Source organism: Dromaius novaehollandiae, chromosome 1, assembly GCF_036370855.1.
Source record: "Dromaius novaehollandiae isolate bDroNov1 chromosome 1, bDroNov1.hap1, whole genome shotgun sequence".
NCBI classification, from domain to species: domain Eukaryota; kingdom Metazoa; phylum Chordata; class Aves; order Casuariiformes; family Dromaiidae; genus Dromaius; species Dromaius novaehollandiae.
The window spans coordinates 112,398,834-112,421,613 of NC_088098.1; the positions used below are offsets into that span (position 1 = coordinate 112,398,834).

Sequence of the window (22,780 nt, forward strand, 5' to 3'; positions counted from 1 at the left end):
AAATGCATTAAATGCAGTTCGAAGTCCTTGGACTAGATGTAATTTTAAAGGTTCTTCTATATTCTTGCAAAAGAGTTTGTTGGTCTGATAACAATTGTTTTAATTTATTTAGTGTCTGTATTTTAAGGTGTACCTTCAAAAGCAGGATGGAATGGTTTAAACTAGCATGCTTTGAGGCTGAAAACAGTGTGCAGATTTTAACTGTATTTCAAGAGAGCAGAGTTCATGCCTGTGTTCAGACAGTCAATTAAAGTTATCTATACCTTTATTAACTAGGTATCATTGATACGGTTTCCAGTACAGGAACCATGCCTCATTCTGAAGGCACTCTTGACTTGCAATTAGAAGAGACTGACGTTCCAGGTTATTAATGTTTTACAGAACCTTTTTGGACTATCTCGTTAAACTCAGAATCTTGTGGGCAAAAGGGAAACACAGCCTATATGCAGATCCATGAATTTGTTATTAGTCCAATTAGTGTTTTATCAGTTCAAGCAAAATGAAGCAAGTAATTAGTCTTAGTCCAGTTACAACAATACCAACATTTAATACAAATTATCTAAATAGAAAAATGTAATTAATATTACAGTTAAAATTGTTACGCAAAAGCTTCCTAGTTTTCCTCTCACTTTTTTTCTAGTGTTATTGTCCCCCTTGACCCCCTCTGAGACCTGAGGTTGACACTGCTAGTTTTCCTCAAGAATAATGGAGAGAGGGGATTACAGTTCATCAGCTTCCTAAAATCTTCTCCAGGAGAATTATAATGTCAATGGCTTAACCCTCACCCTATTTAAATAAATAGATAAATAAATAAACAAAACCATCCTTCCTTCCCTGCCTGGGGCCCACTTGTTATTTTTATCCATTTTGTAACACAGTCACTTTAGGTGCTTTTTCTTCATTGATTTCCAGCTACAGTTTGACTGTTTTCACCTCTTAGTTATGAGTTACAGTTATAGAATGGCTTCCTCCAGTCCCAGTTATCAGAAAGAGCTAAAGTGTGTTAGTTAGTCCTTTACTTTACATGGTACTCATAGAGCTAAGCAGAAAGAAGTTAGGGGAGTTGCCTAGTGACTAGGCATCTGCTACCATAAAACAAACTAAAATTAATTAGGGACAGAAGAATCCCTGACAAGTCCTGAGACCCTGCACCGCTGGATCAATACAGAGCCTTTTACTAGTGATAGCAGGAAAATCACACTTACTGGGCAAGTCCCAACCTGGGAGCCTACTGCTTGATGTTTCCTTGTTGATTCACAGTTTTGTAACTCACGAGGCGAGCACACCCTGTATGGGCAGGTCCATGTAGTACAGTTGTATAGCTACACTGCACTACTTATTTTTAGAGCTGAGGGAATACTCCAGATTTGAATTGACCAGAACAGAAACAGGACCAGGTCAAAGCGCCTAGTGAGAATAATTATCCTTGACCCTACTGGTATCACATATATTTAATAATGGTAATTCTTGTTCAGAAGTGCAGGGATTGAGTAATTACTGAAGAATAAATTCTGGCAAATTACAGTTGTATTTTAAGTCTAAACAGGACTAAATCCCATACTGATACCTGCTTGGTGCCCTATGCTTGTGCTAAGTTTTCCCATATTCATCCTTTCCAGTAGGACCTTGTGATTCTAATTTGCACTCAAGTTTAAAACATTTCTCAATCATTTTAAAGATTTAGAAATCATGTAGGTCTCATTCTCATTTATCCAAAGAATCCTGTTAAAATAAGGTTTCATTGTCTAAAGTAACATGTAGTTGTATAGAAAAACCATTATTTTTAGTGGCTGTATTAAGTGAGGTTTGTACTGAAGAAGGCTCATGTAGTTAATGCTCTTCTTCCTGAGAATTTTGCTATCTGAATCCATCTTCAGTCACCTATCTTAATGGTATCATAACCATCTTAGGATAGATAGAAATCATCAAAATTTTCAGGAATAAAACCATTAAATACAATATTGTTTATTGATGAATCAGAATTTCTAATTACAAAGTACATATGTAATTTTCACAGATGTAATATATCTGTTATCTTTTAAACATTTGTTTATTGTTACTATTGCTATTAATCTTTATCACCAGCATGAAGACATGTTTTTGCCATTTGATGATAGTGTTTTTGCCATTAACAATCATCAACCATTTCTTTCTTGTGATGTGCGTCTTTAGCGGAAGTAATCTTGAATGGCTGATCATCGTGTTTTCCCTCTTTATTATTTCTCCTTTATACTCTTGTGAGTACAAGCCAACCAAGAACAGAAGTTAAGTTTTCTGTTTCATGTTTTAGTATGTGTTTTTAGGTATATTGGATATCCTGTGTCGTCTCGTTACTTACCAGCTTAAGTTTGAAAGAGAAACCAGCATGAAGTATCAGTTCATAATTTTTAAAAGCTATTTGAAGCTTTCAAGAATACTTTTCTCCTGAGATTATACATGCTGTTAACAACCTGCATAGAACCTGCTACATTTTCCGATCTGAATTCTTTAAAAGTAGCTACTATGTCTGCAGATGGAAAGAAAATCAAAACAACGATATCTTTTCTTCAAGATTAGTTTTTCTTGGCTTCCCTTTTGTTACACTATAGACCTACAAACAGTGGGTTCCTCTTAGTAATTTCTTCCATATGGAAAAACAAATTCCCAGAAAATTCAGGAATTTGCAGCATGCTGAAATATAGATTAAATGAGCTGCAGTTCTAAAAGAATCACAAGGTCTCCTATAAAAATCACTGAAGTCCAAGACACTACTGTAACATTATTCTGATTCACTGGACATTAAGGCATATACACGTAGCAATACTCTGGAATTTTCTGCTGTCTCCAACAGGTGCATGGATAGAATACATTTACCTGAAGAAAATGGGAAATATTGTGAATATACCATCCATAATCCAGAAGGGAGCTTCCATCAGCTTCTACACGATGGTGGCTGTTGTGAATAACAGCCCTTTCTCATCATCAAAGGTAGATTTTCAGACTAGGAATTGTTGGTCACTCATATTTAATAGACTTCTGGAATTTTATCATCATTTAGTACCATCATGTCAGGTTGCAAAAGTTCTTATCTATCATGCTGCTTCAAGAAACAGTTTCATGAACAGTTATGATGTGCTTTAAATCAGACATGTAAAAAACTTCAGCCTGAAGTATGTGCTTTGAAGTTGTCCTCTCCTGTGGATATCAACACAACTGCCCTTGAAATCAGAAAGTTTCATAACAAAAATTGTGGTTCATGGAATTCCAAAGATGATTCTGTTAATTAATATTTTATTTCTCCATGAAAATTCAGTGATGCACGTTCAAAACATGACCAAGACAGCATACTAATGAATTCTTTCTTTTGCAATTGAGGACCATTTCATTTGAAGAATGAAGAACTAGGCATAAAATTAAAATAGGTTCCTTTTCTGTGTGTGGATCTTCTACCATGTACATCTGCAGCACATCCTTTGGAGGAACTTGAAACAAATACTGCAATTTTTACTGAAGTTATGTGTTCTTGCAATGTTTGTTCTTGAGTATGTTGCACCACATTTTAGAAAAGAAACAACACTCTCAATTTGAAGCTCCCGTTTCATCATCTTTGTTAACATATGCAATCCTTGTCCAAACAGCACTGAAGAGTATCACACAAGGTTTAGTTTGTCACAAGAAATATTTTATAACTGTAGGGACAGGCAAGATTGACTTCTAGTAGTGTAACTATGGGCAGTAGTGGCATGCTGCTCATTAAAAAATCTTTAAACATTAAAAGAAAAACAAATAAAGGTGTTTCAGCTTGTCTAGATTTTAGATGTAGGGATATTTTGCTAGTAGTCTTGCACTTGGGCTTCAAGGCATAAAGGAGTCCTTTGTCAGCCAAGTGGTAAACTGTAGGGGGGAAGATAATCAACACAGAGTCACAGCTGCTTTAACTATCCAACTAATATTATCAAAATCCAGCTACAAACAAGTCACCACTTTCTGTATCTGTTCTCACCTTCCTCTCTTGCTTTCAGCCAACTCAAAATGCACATTTTGGCAGCCATACAACTTCATCTCATTTGGTGCTACAATTCCTCAGTGGGAGCTGGAGAAATGGTTGATAAATCAAACTCAACCACTAATCACATATCCACCTCTCCACAAATACAGCTTTCTACAATTGAAAAGAATGACAGCATTTCTAAGCATCATAATCAGCTAATCCTCCCCTCCTGAGAAATTACACTTTTAAGCTGCAATGGCAATGGAATGGTGCAGATTGAACGCTGCATGGTATCAGAATAAGTTATTCTGTCCCAGAAGCCATTCTTGTCTTTTTGTGGTTGTTGTACTCTCATGGCATCCCTATTCCCTCAAGCAGTTATACCATGAAGGCTGCATACCTCCTCTTCATGTGAAACCCTCAAAATGCATGGTTATCATTGTTCTGGTACTACCTTGGGAGCTCAGGAACGTGTTTTTGGAACTGTGCACTGATGAGAACAGTGTCAGCCAGTCGGGATGCGGGGGAAATTCACACCTGAAACTATAAGTCACGTGGGAAGTTCAGGAAGTAAGAGCATGATGGAAAAGGTCAGGTAACAGCATGGCTTATAAAGCATGACAGGAATTTAATAACAAACACATTGAAAGAAAAAACTTTTACAGAATCTGTAGTGTTAACCTCAAGTGATGAGATTTCTCCCATTTTATAATTATTGTAGGATTCATTAGGGTTAAACTACATTTTCTGAGTAAAGATATTGCAAGTACGTAAACATCTCATCCTGATTTCTTTTGGAAAGCACTTTTGTTATAGTTCAGTGTTGCCATTAACTTTAATTTTACTTGAAGGCCTAAAAAGAACAGTCTTGTTTTCTCTGACAGTGTCAGATAACTAGATTGCTACCAGTATTCAAATATCAAGGATATCTTACTGTGAAAGGTTTTCTTACTCAGGGAATAGGCTTTATGTGAATAAAGTCACAGAGCCAGCTGTAAGTGAGTGAAATGCTATCAAAGCCTCTGCTGAAGATTTGTCCTTTTTCTTTTAGTTTAGCCAGTGATGAGGTTGTTTAAAAAAAAAAGAAAAAACCTTTTTAATGAATCCTACTAATCTCCCTACCTAACATTCACAGTGAAAAACATTTTGCTTTCCTGAAGTTTTATTATGATTTCTAAAATATTATGAAAAATAATGCCTGGAGCTCTTGACTTTCTGTGGTATTTGCAGGACATGCAATGGTCTGTTTACTGAAATTAATTCTTCCAAAGTCTTTGTTAAGATCAGTTTGAGTGTGAACAACTGTTAACATGTTTGCTTATTGATCTTTCTAGACAAATATGTACATTTGTATGGAACTGTGTTGACCACTTTTGTTTTTCAAACCTTACTGATTATTCATATTCTGGAATTCAGAGAAACTCAGTGAGTCAGCAGCAATCTTTAATATTGAACCACAGAAACTGTTCTGATTGTCGAGGTTTTTGTTTTGTCTGTTTTTTGTACTCGTTTTTACTGTTAAGGAATAAAAGTAAACGTATTTATTCAGTCTAGCAGAAAACACCTTAGTGCATATTTTAAAGTATGTTCTTTTGCACCTATAATGTTGCTCCCACTGTAATGTTTGAAGGGGATAAGTGGAGGTTATTCCTATTCAGTAGGTGCCTATTATTATTTCAGGCAGACTTGAGATGTATTGAAATTACTAATTTATAGAGACTATATGTGTATTTTGACTTGACATCAATGGCAGCTCTAATGCTTTTTGCCTTGTGGGGACCTCCTCTGGGAACTACTGCACAGGTATAGTGTAGTTTGTGTTTCCATGTTTGTTTTCTCTTCCTCTTCATGATCCGGTGTGTTATGGTGCCAGAGCTGGTATAATGTGTGCTCTCCATATTTAGTGAAGGAGAGAAAAAAGACTTAGAAAGATTTTTCTAAGTGTTATAAAGTTCTGATGGGGTTGGATCCCCTTATTCCTAAAATAAAGGCTGCCCCTGCTTGACGTTGTATATTTTCTGTTCACAGTTAAATTAAAAAAAATAAATAAAATTTTGGATCAGTATGAATGCAGACTTCTACTTGGTTGGAATAATCTGGGTTTGATAATGCCCCTTACAAGAGATGGAAAACATAAATTGCATGGCTTCAATTTTTGGTTCAGGCCAATACTGCATATTAATTTTTTTCACATCTTCCTCATTGCTCCTTGCAGTAGTCAACTTATGTGTCTTTGCTGTGTTTCTAATGTTCCTTCCTAGCTCTGCTTCAACATGACTCCAATGTTACTGTACCTTTTCTGTCATCACAGTATATCCTTGACCTGTTTATCCAGGTCACTGTTAACTGACTTACAGCATAGAACAATTTAATATGGATGCACTGGTATTTTTGAAGTCCTTGTGAAGATTCATCATACTCCCCTGTCTCTAACACTTTTTATTTGCACATCTACAGCATATTTTGGGAATCCTTTCTAGACATATGCTTTTTAAAATTATTTTTAATGGAATTTTCTTGGACTGTATTTGCACTCACTTTTGCTTTCTTTCACATATTTTTGTTTTCAGGAATGTTTCCCAACAATATATTTTTAATCAAGTACTGCAACCTGTTTACAGAAAAACCAGTGGAATTGTAAACATTTAGTCCTGAATGCTTTGAAGTGTTACAGTAATCCATCTAGAGAACAGGACCAGGGAACAGGACTTAAACTGTTCATGAAGAAGCCACAAAGCAATACACATTCTGAGCAGCACAGCAGAAAACATTTTAATTATATATTTTTACATTATTTTATATACAATTTCAAGATCATTGCAAACATTTTCAGACAATTTTGAAAAAGTAGAAATTAACTTCAGTGAATTAGGATGTTTTATGAAAAATTTGGCCAAATCATTTTCTTGTCTGCAGTTGTTAAGCATTTTGTTTTTGCTTCTGTTAACTTCTCCTAACCTGAATACCAAAATATCTCACCAGATTTTTTTAAAAAAACAAAATCACTCATCATACTAACTCTGTCAAAGTAGTTTCTCCCCACAGTGGACATCAGCATATGGCTAGGGAAGCTTATAGCAACAAGTCAAATATATAGAGGTGCATATCCATAATACAGTCCCACTAGTTGTAATTAATTGCTTGGGGAGTTCCTGAGTTAGAGTGATATTTTTCTATTTTTCTTGTATGGACCTGGTGTTTTAAGAGCTTGTGGAGGCCTTTAGTAGCTGCATAATGTGGAGAGGAGTTTTCTTAGCTATGTGATGTGTAGAGAAGTCTCTCTTTCTACTGCTTAACTTGCTGCCTGCTAATTTCATTTTGAGACTTGCATTGAAAGAGACAATGAACAATCCTACCACTTTTTCCATGACAGAGATTTAGTAGCTGTCTATCATATTCCCTCCCAGTCATCTCCTCTCTAGGCTGAAGAGCTACAGACCATTAATCAGTCTTTGTATGGAAACCATTCCATAGCTGTAATATCTTTGTTGCCTTTCTTCCAGTTCTACTATGTCTCCTAAGGTGGAAGCAGAGGCATATATTATATATAGAGGCTGCAGGATTTATATGGTGATGTAGTGATGTTTTCTGTTGTTTTATATTTCTTTCTAATAAATTACAGGATTTGACTTGGGTTTTTTTAAACCCTAAGCATTGAGCTGATGTTTTCAAGGAATTAGCTATAATTCAAAGATTGTGAGAGGTAACGCTCACTTCAAATTCCATTATGTAAAGTTAGGATTATTTTCTGATGTACACATCACTTCTAATTTATATACATAGAATTTCACCTGATAATTCTTGACAGTCACTCAGTATTATTAAGTTTCTTATAATGCCAAGTATGAATCACGTTTAAAAATCTTAATGTAGTGTCCATAGATACAAATAAAAAACAGGTTTAAATTTGATTTTAATAAGGTCTGATAATTCAGAAACAGTTATGTACTGCCAGTTTTAATTATAAAATATACACGTGGTATCCGCCTATACAAGACTAATGGTGTGAAGTGGTCTGTGCTTAAAAAGTGATCATTAGTACTGTGATATTAAAACAAGTCACAATTTTACATTCTTATATATGGATAAATAGCACAATAAAATTAATATGATCTGGTTTTTTTCTTTGAAACAGACAAAGCCAAAAAATAAACAGACAAACTAAAAACAAGAAAGAGAAGTAACTGTAATAGTTGTTTAATTTTAAGGCTCTTTGTGATTATTTTCACTTCATTTGTGGTCTTTTGACATCAGTGCATGCATGTTTTTTAGAAAGTGAGGAATTACCATTCAAAATACATATTTTTACCATATTTTTATTTTTTTCATATTTCCATGTATGGTCCTTGTAACCTATTATTGGAAACAGAAAATTGAACTAGCTGAAATATCTCTGATCTATTTCTAAAAATCGTAGTAAAAGAACTTCCACAAATGTTTTGTAACAGCTATAGGTTGTTATAATTTTGCAGGACACTTTGTAATGTGCAAAGAGAGAGTCTTTTGTCACTATTAAAAAATTTCATCACAGTTTAAAAAACAACTGAAGAGTTTGGCTCCTCATTATAGGTTTGATATATACTAGAAGGAAGTGTGAAGAGATTATTTTTCTTAGAATACCTCTTCTGTTCTGCTGCTCTTTACAGTACATTTCTTCCATCATTTTCCTTTATATTGAACTACCTTAGAGCCCTAGGATGTCAGCTGATAATGAATCACTAACATAGTTTAGTACTGTACCAGTGACTCATAGTCACAGGTTGTTTCAGCGTAAGATGCATCTTCTCACAATTCTAAATGTGACTTCTTGGGCAAATATGTGTGGTGAAAGTAAAATGAGAAATAACATTGCTGAAGGATGTGTAAGTTTTAAGTAAGAATAATGCAAATTTACCATATATTGCATATTTGATATTTTAAAAGAGAAATAATTAACTGGTACGTGAATAATGCAGTTATTAACTATATCATACAAAGTGTTTGTAAAATACAGATATAGTAGAGATTAGAAAACCATTTTATATTTTATTTTAAAGAAATAACATTTTAATTATCTCAAGGCCCCAGAAGAACATGACTTTCAATATTGTAGCTTGCTCAGTAGTAACTTCAAAACTTTTCTCTTTCCATTTCTAAAGGTATAATGAAAATAGAACTTTGAGCATTAGAAAGATAGAGATAACTAAGTGGTGATAATTATTTTTTACTAATCTAGAGGCTTTTAGATTTACTCCTGCATTAGGATTTCAGAATTTCAATTTATGTATATATACTGCAAGGTTTTCACAGGAAACAAAATTTAGGTGCTTGGGTTCTGATGCAGGATCAGGGTACTCTTCTTTGCATAGAAATTCTGATACACAAAATGCTTTATATCGGTGCTTCATGTCAAGTATTTTGAGATACAAATTGTGTGCATTTTCCTGCATTCAGTGCAGAAACAATTGTATGGAGTTACAAGTTCAGTCATTTAAATATCAGCTACCATTTGCTGAGTATTTAGTGTAAAAAGCAGTAAACTTGAGTGTATGTACTTGTAGGGTTGGACATTAATTTTCAGGTCTAAATGCGATAAAACAAAGTAGTTAATGTTTTTAACTCCCTTTTCCACCTTCCTCAATATTAAGGTAGGTAAACATCAGTATTTTTTATCAGCTTTTTTTCACAAATGAAAAAAATGAAAAAAAGAAGTAATGTGAGTTTCCCAAAGCTACAAAGCAAATCAAGTGCAGAGCCAGAATTAGAACTTAACTTTTTTTTCCTCCAGGTATGCAATTACATGGAAGTTAAAGTGTCAAGCAGTGTGTTTGGGGTTTCTTGTTTTTTCTGATTTTCCTTACTCTTTTATGCTCTTGAAAGTCAAATCGTTTGGGGGCTGGGAAGGGTGGGGCAATGTGTGGAGAAGGATTTTTATCAAGTTGATAAACATAAAATTGGTTTTCTAGAAAAGCAGAAGATAACATTCATTTTTCCACCCTGCCTGTTTCCTTGGAATTATATATAAATGAAATCCAGAAATTCCAATTGCATTTCTGGATCATGTTTTTCAGGTGATGTGAGCTTTTCACTAGAAAATGTGAATAATGAAAATAAGAAATCTGTGACTGGATTTGTGTTTTGATCATTGTTTTAAGGGCTATTTTGATTTCATTTCCTAATTATATTTTTAACGACAAGAGAGAGATTGAATGCTAACTGTAATCTAAAATGTTAAGATTTTATACATGCATTTTTATTAACTCCTGCATTTTAGTGAAATGAGTACGATCATAAGCAGGCTCGCAGTATGTGGTTAACTATGTCAGTCTTAAATGGGTAGATTTTGTGGTTTACCTTGACAGTGTTCCTTTAAGCATGTACTTATTCCTTTGATTGTACTGCCTAGAATTAGAACATCCTTTTTTATATCCTTTTTAAAATTTATTTGACAAATTTAGAAATTGCTTAGCTGTAAGTAGTAACTACACCATATGTGAGGAGATGCTTTCAGTCATAATTATCTATGGTGTTTAAAATATAAAACATAATATAGATACATATATATATAAAACCTTTCTCTTTCCTGAATCAATGTAAACAGAGCCCAGATGGCCGTGTAGAAGTCAAAGGGCAGCATGGAAAATCGTCACTGCATATTAAAGATGTGAAGTTGTCAGATTCAGGGAGATATGACTGTGAAGCTGCAAGTAGAATTGGTGGGCACCAAAAGAGCATGTACCTTGATATTGAATGTAAGTTCTAATATTTTGTTTTCTCTTTTACATTTGTTTTAAAAGAAAAAAGTACATTCTTAATGGAAGGTCAGTTTTTCTGGTCAGTCATGTCTAAACTTGTATAATTTAAGAAAGAGTGTCCTTCCATAGTTAGTAGTACTGAATACTCTGGATGAATCCTGGCTTTACTGAAGTTGATGAGACGCTTGTCGGGGGCTTAATCAGGACAATTCATCTGTGATGCTATTCCAGCCCACTTAAGGCTAAGCTTAATAACGTCTTCAGAATCTTTGGGCTGGTAGAGACTGCTGTATGTGAAAAGCATTCAATGGGATAAGGTAAGGACTAATTCGAGCAACAGCTCAGTTTGAACTTAATCTTCTAAGATTGAATCAAGTCATCAGTTTTCCCTGGTCCTCTGAGTCACTGATCCCCAGCAACTCTCTAGTCTTTGTTATAACCCCTCCTGGAGTTCAAAAGTTTGTGGCAGTCTCCTTTGGACAGGCTGTTTTATTCAAAGCTGTTGGATTTTATGCAGGAAAAATAGAGATTATTTTTATTTAGAGAAGAGTCTGGTGCTTTAGAAATCAATCAGAGTACATAAATTTCAAATATAGGAAAATTCAGTGCAAAATTGTCTCTTCAAACAAACTGTTCTTCAAACTCTTGAAGCAAAGCTCTTCAGAAAATGAAACCCCCAAAATACTCTTTTGTTTTTCATCATTTTTATATTTTGATAGAGATTTTCTACTTATTTTTGTTCCATATATCGTTGCAATATATTTTGAGTGAGCCTGTTTGAGACTCTGGAAGTAAGAAAACAATCAATGATGAAGAAGGTTGGAGAAACAAAAGGGTTACATCAAAGGTATATGATTGAATGGTTAAATGAATGAAGGAGGATAAAACACAGAATAGAGAGTATCCAAAAGGCTTTCTAAAGCTGAATGAACAATCAATCCCATAACGTAACATAGTGAATTTTTCTTATATGCCGTTGGTAGTTGCAAAGAAAAAGTAGAATGCACTGAACTCAAAGGGTGTCTTTGCACTGAAATCTGATGGATGTTTGATAGGACCTGTAGTACAGGGAGATGAGGGATAAGTAATGGTTGCAGACTGCCAGCTGATGGTGCGTTTTGACTTAGGAAATAGGTCTGAAAGGAAAATGAGAAATGTTCAGAGTTGTAATTGGATATTGAGAATGGAGAGATTCACCAACCCCAAAGACCTAAGAAATAAATACAGTTTTTATTAATAGCTTTAACATAGCTATTCTTCAATAAATGTACTTGTGAAGGACTTTGAAACTTTGCAGAATATTATTATTCTTCTGGGAGCATAGTCATTTAAAATATTCATTCCTTTAATGAGTCTTGGCTTCCTAGTGCACTGATAATTAGTTATTTTATATGGATATAAAGGAAAAAAATTATTATACTAGACAAAAATGCAAGTGCAATGAAGTTATTTTAAAATTCCCGTAAAATTCTAAATCCTGTCCTGCTCTACACGTAGAATGACATGAAATATATTGTTTGATTAAGGTTATGTAGCCATTGTGTTTTAAAATTCAATATTATTACCTTTTGTATTCAGAAGGGAGATATAGGATGTGTCACACTGTATGAAACATAGGGAACAGAAATTTAAGAATTCATTAGCTGCGCAGAATTCATACTAAAGGGCATAACAAAATCTCTGGATTGATACAGTACATTAATATGGTCTAAGACATCTTCCAGGGTAGAGGTTTTGGAGAAGATCGTATGAATTTAAAAGTAGCATATTCTCATTATTGAATTAATGAGAATAGTATGGCAGATTTAATTTTGAATATATATCAGAAGAATCAAATGTTGTGTATGTGAAAATGGATTAGGATATTGTTTTAAATCTAGTTTTATGCTTAGGTATCCTTTTTTTTTGATGCAACAGACTTTTTTTTACATTTCAGAAATCTTCCCAAAAAGCGTGATTTTAAAAGAATTTTTAAATGTGTGTCATCAGAGATATCATCACACATCATGATAATGATTTTTGATGTGTAACACAAGACTTTTCTTTGATCTAGAATAAAATTATGAAATTTGTCAAATTGAAATTTTCAACTTTGAAAAACTAGAACTGAGGATTAAGCCAAATTCATTTTTCTAGAACAGCTGTTCTTTGAATAACAGAATTGCAATTTTCTCCATATGCTCTATGTGTACAGTATTTGCATTCAAGGGGAACATTTTTGATGTTGTGCAATATGGGTCTGTCTCCATTCACATTCTGATTAACCAGTCAGGGCAGTTTTTTGTTGGCTTTGGAAATAACTTTGCACTGGTATATGAACAGCAAACATAACATTTGTCTAGCTATGGCGAAACATTTGTCAAATGGTGAAGACATCTTCTGTCCTTTAAAGTAGTGTCCTCAGAGGGAAGTGTCTACATTCCAGTTTCATTCTCCAATTAGTCTAGTTTCTGTCATAAACTTCTATAATGAAACAGTCTTTTCAAAGAATCGATGAGTACCTTCTTACCACCGTTTATATACAATGCTGTGTTGTTGTAAGTGCTGAAAGTAATTTTCTCAAATACAATTACATTTCTTTCTGTAGTAGATGTCGTAGTTATCCTTTATTCCAGTTATTTCACTTTGTAATTTTCAGGATACAGACTTTCAGCAAAAAATACAGGTTCAAAAGCTAAACTAACTTGTATTCTCATAGCAAAATGGGAAAATGTGGGGAATTTTAATGAGATTCTGAGAAGTTTCTATTGAATAAATGATTTGACTCTTTTTGTATTATTTTCCGTGGGATATTTCTTCTGCATATTAATAGTAATTAAAAATGTTGTTCTCAACGCTTTTTACATTTTTTTCCAAATATTCACTTACCAAATTGCATAAAACTTGTCAAAACATTGTAATCTCCATTTCAATGACTTTGGTTTTCCTCTCTTCAAAACTAGTTTTGAGAATAATTTTTTCAGGTGTGGCTGTCTCTTTGCATAATCACCAATGGGCCATGTTAGCAGATTTTTTGTTATTTTTAATTGTAATCAGGCATGAACTTTGGTCACTATTTTAAAATCAAAAATAATTAAATAAAGGATAATTGTTTATATTGTTTCATATCGCCCAATTAAGACTAATCACTGCACCTAATGCCATTCCATAAATTAATAACTGTGGCTGTTTTCTTTATGTATTTTTAGTGTGTTTGGTTGTTGTAGTCAGGAGCATGTTCATGTTACATTCTTAAATGGCAGGACACTTAAAAAGGCCTAATGGATATACAGAAGTCTCTGGTGTCACTGTCTCATCCTTTTACTTACTTACCCCTAGTCAGGACTTAAACTGACAGTATGATTGCACAGAGTTTCTATATTTTATCTGTGTTCTCTGTTGGGGTTGCTTTTACTGATAAGAGCAGTTCCCCAGGACTGGAAAAGATTATCAGATTTGATACCAGTCTGGCATGGTTAACCCTGCTCTTGCCATTTATCTGAATTAAATACTAGACAGGCATAAACTCTAGGGAAGGCAAAAGCATTTGAAAGTATTTCTTCCTGCAAAGTCACCTTTGTGTTTAGTTACATTTAGTTTTCCTTGCATTTAGTAAGGAAAAGTCAGAAGGACAAAAGGAGAGATATCCTTATTAGTATTATTTGTTAATGGATTTCATTATCTGTATAGTTTGATTACAGATATGAAGTCTATTATGTGTTGGATGTTATTAATAATAATAATTGAATCAACTGATTGAAAAGTTTGACAGTATGATGGCATTAATTATCTATATTAGGTGTTTGGTATTAAGATATGTCTATAGTGATTACCTTTATGTTTCCCCTAGATAGACAGGGAGTTATTTTTTAATTTAAAAAATGATAAAAATAGATTTAAAAACAGCTGAAGCAGGAGATACTTTAAGAGGAGGCCTTCAGAAGGGCCTGAGGGAGTTAAACATACAAATCCCAGTGAATTACAAAGGGATTTTTGCATATAATACTGTCAGGTGCCTTTCAAAATCAGTTTTACTGTGCAAATAGGTATTTACATTCCTGTGTGGTATTTTTAGTTTTCTTCATCTGAGACATTTTTGCTGAAAATATATACTGGGGATATAAAGGAATCTTAAAAAACACAATACAGACCTGACTAAAAGTAGAAAAATTTCTGATGAGTGAACACATTCATTTCTTGGCTGTACTTCCACAAATTATCGCTGCAGTGATTAGCATTAGAGAGTGAGATAACAGAATTTTGACGTATTAGATATGCTGGATCATCTTTCTTCATATTACTATTCTCAGTAGGGATGCAGTGATGGTATTATGAAGTTGGAATGGATGTAAACAAGCCAGTAGTGATCAACAAACAGTCTATGACCCTTAAAAGTGAACCTTTCCTTTCCCGTAAGGTTTTCCCGCTATTGTGTTCAAAAGGTCATTGTCACAATCAGGAAATATTCACAGCACTTAACTGTGTGCAGACATAAGCACCCTATGGTAGGATGCTGCTCTCTCGGAAGGCTCAGTAATACCAACGAAAAGTGCAGGTTCCTTCAAAGAGTAACCTTGTTACCAGCAGGAAAGTTTGTTCTTTGGAGGAGTCTCTGGCTCTCTGTGTACTACCCAGGAAGCTTATGTTCTTTCATAGCTGCAATAACAAGTTTTCACATCACTCAATTTCCATTGAAATTCCCCATTTTCAGTAGTGATAAGGCAGCTGTTCGATATGGTGAATGGTCCAAAAATGCCTACTTTACTCATTGTAGAAAAAGGCTAGTATTTAGTGTTTTTAATAATTATCACAAACAAATTACAATTGGTAATATGGTGCATTTTTGTGCGAAATCAAGCACATGAGTTCCAAGCAAAAGCGATTTCTTAGGAAAAAGTTACTTTCTAGAAAAACAATTAATGAATTCAAAACTTCTTCCAAAAATGAGACACTTTTCCTACTACTAGAGTTTTCCTCCAAACATGAATTTTGCAACTGTGTTCCTTATCAGATAAGTATCAAATTTTTTCAGTGTTACCAAAAAAAAAAAAAGTTTAAAAAAGTGTAGCATCTACAACATTGTGTTCATTTGTAAGGAAACCTGTATCGTATTTACTATGCTACTGCCTTTATTGCTTATCAGAAACAGTCTTTTTTCTTTTTTTTCCTACTGCAATTTGAAATCAACCTCATTCATGTAACAGCATTAAACTTAGTTTCCTGAGTAGATTGGTCTTTTAGACCTTTTCACTTTGTTTTATGTTAGTGAGCTATTTTTCATTGCAGTTAATGCAGGTGCTTTGGATTCCTGCCATTTCATTTCATACCTTTGCAAAGACACAGAATTACTTAAAAGCAGGTTGAACTAGCTGAGCCACAAATTACGTCTACTTTCATAAGCAGACTTTGAATCAGTGAAAATAACGCCAGTATGTGCAGGATGCTGCAAAGTATTGTAGCCTATTTGATGCCAAATAGTGTTCCTGCTACTTCATGCTATCATAAAATGTATTAAACGTAGACAGTTCCTACTGGAGATTCAGTTTCTTTGGAAAGAAGTCAGAGAAGAAACATCTCATCACTACTCAATTACCACACCCGGTTTATGGTGATCTAGCCCTATGTTGTTATCACAGCCAGAAAACAACACTGGTAAACACTATCTTATGGCCTTAAAAAAAACAAAATGACATCAAAAGCAAGCAAGGAAAATGTTGAAATATTTTAGGAGATAGTGCATCTTTTCCATTAAAATGCTTGGCTTTAGTTACTTTTTTTCCTATGAAATTACTATGGCTGAAAATGAAAAAACAAAGACAGAAAAGGTAAATCTTTAGCAACATGAAATACATATACTACTTTTAATATGACTTTGAAGCTCAGGAAATGCACGGATTCGGACTTACAGTTTTTCTTCTTTGACCGCTTTGTGCACTATAGAAGCAAATTTGGTATGCTATCCCACTGACATAAACAGGATAAGAATGTTGAATTTTGACCAAAAGATGAGGATTATTACATAAAGTCACTATGCAAAAAACATTTTGCCAAGACTCACTATACTGAAAAATAAAAGGAAGGCAGCTTTGTTGTCTATTTCTGATTCTTCCACAATAAATTTTGCAAAGTGGCTAAAATTATCATTTCTTCATCTGTGTGGTAAATCTACCTATTCTGTAGCCCAAAATGGTGTTACAATACTTTGGGACAGAAACTCCAAAATAGAACTTTTGTCCTATGTTTATCAACGATGTGTTAGAATGCTGTATTTATATTAGAAATCTCTCTTAATTTTTACCTTAGACAGTAAGTAGATGTCTATATTACATGTTTTTGCTGAATTTACAATGAGCTTGATGTCATTTTCAGTAGACTCTTAATAACATGTTGGCTATTTTTCTTGTAAAAAAAGAATATAATTTTGAGAAATGAATAAAATACTTTAGCTTTTATTCTGTTTTTCTTCAGATAATTTACTGATTTTGTCAATAGATATGTTTGCCTCACTATCTTGGCTTACTGGCATAATTTTTCACATGCACTCTTATCGAAGTAAAGAAAAAAAGCAAGAAAATTTCCTCATGTTTTATTGAAGATGGCTGTACTTTGTGAGTTTGTCCTATTTCTAATAGGCTGAAATCAACTCTTGATGAGGTTCTTTATATGTCTTGTATTGATGTTTCAAGTGTAAGTTTTAAACTACTTTCATACTTCTAAAATCCAATAGAATTTTGCAAGTCGTTTTGTAATATTTAATGTATAACTTATACTATGCAAAGATGACCTGTGATGTAAACTTCCTTTAACTGCAGAATGTTTTGCATTACTTGAAGTTGGTATTTTTAAATAGCCTCTCTTCAGTTATACTCAGAGAATCCTAAAGTCTTTAGGTTGGCACATACTTCAAGGAGAGAGCTCCAGTATTGATTACAGTAAGCCGGAGGAGTTAGCTTTGGTTGCAGGCCAAAAGGTGTGTGAGGCTGGGGCCTCTGACCAGCTATGGAGCCTCTGCAGCGTAGGTCAAAAGTAAGGAGGGAAGTACAGGGTGAGTTTGTGCACACTGTCTGAGGGATATGGGGTATAGATTTAGCAGAATCACCATATTGGAAATGGAGTTCAATATATAGGGTAATACTTCGGGGATGCTGTTTGGATTTTCAGTCTCTAATATAGAGAAGTTTTTTGTTTGTTTTCTGGCCAGCACTGTATGTAAAAATGTGAACAGAAACTGAGGCTGAGAGACCCTGCTCAGGGGAGACTTACAATCCAGGATCAACAATTAGGATTTGGGAATATAGGAAGCAGATAACAGAAGGAAGAGAGAGATAGGAGGCATGTGATGGAGATAAGAATGTCTGGTAAGAAAACAGGAGGGTGAAGATATGGAGCTGGATTGTGTTCTGAAAATGTGAACTGTACCATAGGAGGAGAGGGTTGAGGAGGTGAGACAGGGGGTTAGGATCCTGGTTTAGGAAAGGTGTTGCTGTGCTTGACTTTTATATGGGAGTTATGTAATCCAATATACAATGTCAGGAGTCTGACCATGCTAAATTATTCCATTAATCCTATTCAGGAACACATATAACAATTGAAATTTTGATACAAACTGCAAGCATCCAAAAATGGTCTGTTTCAGTAATTGGAAATACCCAATCATTTTATTACTAAAATAAAAATTGTTACTAAAATAAAATCAAGGCTACAAAAGCTTGTGGGATTCTTGTATCCTATATGTGAAAGACTTGCAGTGAGATTCCTCCTGTGCTGCTTCACATGGCCAGTGTTCCTGGTGATTTACTGACATGGAAAATGACCATTAGAGATATGCAGACTGCTTCATATAAGTATCAGCATTGACATACTTAGCTTATTTTACCTAGCTATGATTTCATTGCCATTTCTTCTCCACCTAGCACTCATTTCCTGCACTTCTCACCCCAAATTAAGTTCTTGAACAGTCAAGCTCAGGTACTAACATAAAGTCAAGAACACCCATACTGAAAACACGGGCCAGAGTTCCCAGCAGTCACTTGCAGGCAATGCCATGCCTGTTTCCAGGTGCTAAGTTAGGAGTATTTAATGTACATGTCAGAGACTTGCACAGCTCACAAGACCACAGATTTTCAGAAATCATGCACTAGTAAACCAGGAAACTAATGAATTCAGATTAAACTTTGGTGAAGCCCAAATAGCTGAAGAAATTACAATGCCATTCTTAAAACACAGCAGCAACATAAAGTGTAAAAGCAGTATTTCAGCAGCAACATAAAATTTTTTTATCGGTTTCTCCATCCACAATGGAAATTATTACAAAACTAAAATTTCTGGGTTTTAATTTGTGGTCAAGCCAACTCCATTATTACTTAATGTCATATGGATTTCAAAGAAAAATGCAAACTTTCAATTTCTGTGATACTGGCAGCACAAACACCAGAACTATGTGTTCCTTCATTGCCTGCCATTTGTAAAAGTTAAAGATCATCAACAACATACATTGTGCCTGGTGGAAAGTTGTTTTATCTCCCTCACAAATAATTGTTTATCTGTGTTTATGATATTACAACGGTAAAAGATGTAATGTCACAGTCAAGGGTATTTGGGACCAGTACTATTTCCCAATAAGAGGGGGACGCCTGCTCCTTTTGCATAAACTGTACAATTAGTAGCTAGCCCATTATGCTATTGAAGAATATCATGCGTTTTATTGTAACTCATTTTGAGAAGAAACAAGAGAACTGAAAGCAAAAGGAAAAAGGAAGTGTTCCTGTGTTTCTTATTGCCCACTGCGAAGGACATATGCACCTCTGCAAAACTGCTGATCTCCGACTCCCAAAATTGTGAGTCAGAGCCTAACAAAAAACAACCCCTGGTTTAAGCTAATAATCTTGAAAACTTAAAAGTATATGATAAGTTTCATTTGCTTTTCTATTTGGAAACTTAAGATTCAGATTTACACGTTTTTCCTTGCAGCCACATGATCATGATATCGGAAGTAAAATAATAAAAATTAGCAGCCCTGAAGCTCTGTAATTTCTGTCTTCCATAAGGATGATTTTATACTAAAATCTAATCACCTTGCCTCATTTGTTAAGGTCTTTCCAATACGTTTCTTGTAACAAGGAATATTTGACAGTTACTGTACCAGTCTGGGGATATTCTTCTACTATCGCTCCAGGGAAAAACTGTTCATTCCAAAATATTAACTATTGCCAAACAGGTATGAGGGAGAAAATAAAAAAGAAAAACAGAAGGTTCTTAAGTAGGGTGGGATAAAGTTACAAAAGTGTACGGTCCTTTTACATGAAGGAGAATAAGCAAAGTACTAGATTTGTTAGAGGATGCATTTTTTTAAAGTCCTCAATGATTGGGACCTTTTGTCAATAGTAAGCATCTAACAAGGAGGCTTCCAATAATATGGTACAGGAGATGTCCTCGGCATCTTAGACCTGATAATCTGACATATACTTTTACTGTGTGATCCAGAAAAACTAATTATGTGATGAATAAATAGCCAATAGTTTGAAAACCTGTGGTCTTAGGGTTAGAAGTGAAAATCTGATTCTGCCTATCAGGTTGCTATTATAGGTGTCTGGACACATGCTGAATCAGGTAATTTGCCATATCCATTTTTGTGAATAACTGAAATACACCAGAGCTGGATCTCTGAAGACATTAATTGAATTACCCTCTGGATAAGACAGGTGATGTATTAGTCCGTACCTCCATCAGTGCTCTCAGGCATTATACCTAATAGGGATATTCAAATCAGTTTTTAGGTCAGAGTTGCTTCTCCTGCCCATTGTTCTCATGCACTTTATTCAGAACCACTTCTCCCAACTGTATGCTGTCTGCTGACTTGTCCATTCCTTTCTTGTTTGGGAATATACTCGAGTTTAGCTGATGCCATAATATTAACTGTTCTAAAATGCCATTCAAAAGCTGCAGTTGCTTGCAGAATCCTTTTGTTTAATTTTGTACCTTTGTGATTTATTTTCTGTTCATTCTAGGTAGCTTTTCGGGCAAGATTGCCTTATCTTCCCAAAATGCCACTCCATCTTTCACCATTCAGGCTTTTAATAGTGCTTACAAACTTTCTTGTATACCTATAGTAATTAATATGAACAGTAGCTTTTCTACTTTCCTGCAGCTTTATTTGTAGTAGAAAGCTATAAGGCTCAGCTGTAATAAATACCATCCAGGTTTGTGGTGTAGTTTTTCTTAAATTTGTAAACAAAATTTTATTTATTAAAAATGGAGTGTATTCAAGCTCCTACTTTTGTATTTATCTACTTTAAAGTCCAATATGTTGTCTTAACTGGTAGTAGTTGATGTACACAAGTTTAAAAAGTATAGTTAATTTACGAACAGCATCATTATTTTGCATCAGACACAAATTAATCCTGAATTGCATAGGAGCAGTATCCAATTATAAAATATTCAAGCTAAGCAGAAAATAGTTTTTTTTTTTATTATTGTTTTAACTTTCTCACTTTTCTGCCTGGAAACTTCTTTTTTTCTTATTATACCGTGTGTATACATACATACATACATACATACATACATACATACATATATATATAGTATTTAAGTATCTGAAACATATGTTAACATATGGTAAGGCCCGCCTTCTCATTTCTGCTTGAATAGACTTCATTTTCAGCTGATAAAATCTGTGATGAAAATTCCTGATAAACATTCTTAACTTAATCTTTTTGTCAGGCTTTTTAGAAGACTGGAGGAGTGAAATTTTGTAGACGTATAAAATCAACCTCATGTTTTCAAAACTTTAGTTTTAAGTGTTGCTATTTTTTAAGCAGTGTTTAATACTGCATACATACCTGTGTTTCTGTTTGAGAAGTATGACTTCTGTAACCATCTAAGCCTAACATACTACAGTTATGGATTTAAGTATGCAAGAAAATAAAAATTCTGATGAATCTCTTTTTTCTCCTCCAACTGAGTTTTTATTTTTTAAGAAATATAAAAAAAGTCTTTATTTTTACTGGGGAAAAAAATGGTTTCTAGAGCTGTTTTCTCCATATGAAGCATCACTCCAGGTAACTTAACACATTCATGACTAGGAAATCAAAAATCAATGTGTTCAAGATAATTGCTGCAAATCAAGCCATCAGTACAGTCATCCTGTATCCATCCATCTTCTTTTGGCTGTATCTGAACATCAGTAGGAACTTCAGAATGCTGGGGAAATTGCTGCGAAGCTTTTTTTTCCCAGGCTTTTGGAGAGGGAAAATGTGAACCTTTTTTTTTTATTTAAGAATGCTTTTTGTTTGTGAAATGTTGATTTTTGGGTATATTCTTATTTGATGGACTTTTAGACCTAATTGTGATTTGTGACGTTAGAACTGCTGATCTGTTAATATCTATAAGCATGTATAAATGGCAATTCATGACTCAGTCACTCTTTTAAAGTATAATCAAATAATGTAGGAATCCAGAGTCTTCATTTAAGAAGAGATAGCTGTCTAATCTGAAAGTTCCTATTCTACTGAATGCTTGTGCCTACAGTATAAGAGTTTACACTCCTTTTTTTCACTTTAAGACTTTTAAATAGGATAGGAATTGGCCAAGTGTGTATTTAAATCAACAGAAAGCATCAAACTGCATGATGTTACCTAGGGAGGAAAGTTACTTGGGTTCAAACAACTTTGTGTCTTCCACATTCATGGCAGTGTGCACTGATGGAGTGATCTCATTTTGAGAAGTTGTGCATTATGGAAGACAAAATGCTTGTCTAAAATCTGTTGTGAAAGAACCACATGTTGTGTCTCATGCACGCTGTGATGAAATTTCTGATCCATATGTTGCACATATGTTCAGTGCAAAAAACTGCCTGCCAGGCAGAAGTCAGCTCCTACAGTTTTATTTCAAGTGGCTCCCACTGCTAACTGCATTTCCATAGGAAAAGCCATGGCTCTGACTCTCAGTATTCTAGGATGAGAATTCATCCTCATCATAGAACGGGTAGATTCAAAGTTTGCTGTCTTCTTCACAGAGCTTCACTAATGTGATGTGTTGTATCCTGAAGACTATCTGATAGTCTGTCCTTTGCATAAAGATACTTAAATGCCAAAATGTG

At 34.3% G+C, this 22,780-nt stretch overlaps 1 protein-coding gene across 2 annotated transcripts in view; it reads left to right on the top strand.

The window, feature by feature from the left end:
- The window catches only part of NCAM2 (neural cell adhesion molecule 2), a 321,358-nt gene that overhangs the window by 206,598 nt on the left and 91,980 nt on the right, over positions 1-22,780 (top strand). For both annotated transcript variants that reach the window (XM_026108971.2, XM_026108972.2), the window contains exon 9: positions 10,551-10,701. In XM_026108971.2, the coding sequence (XP_025964756.1) occupies positions 10,551-10,701 (151 nt within the window). The remainder of the gene's footprint in view (positions 1-10,550; positions 10,702-22,780) is intronic.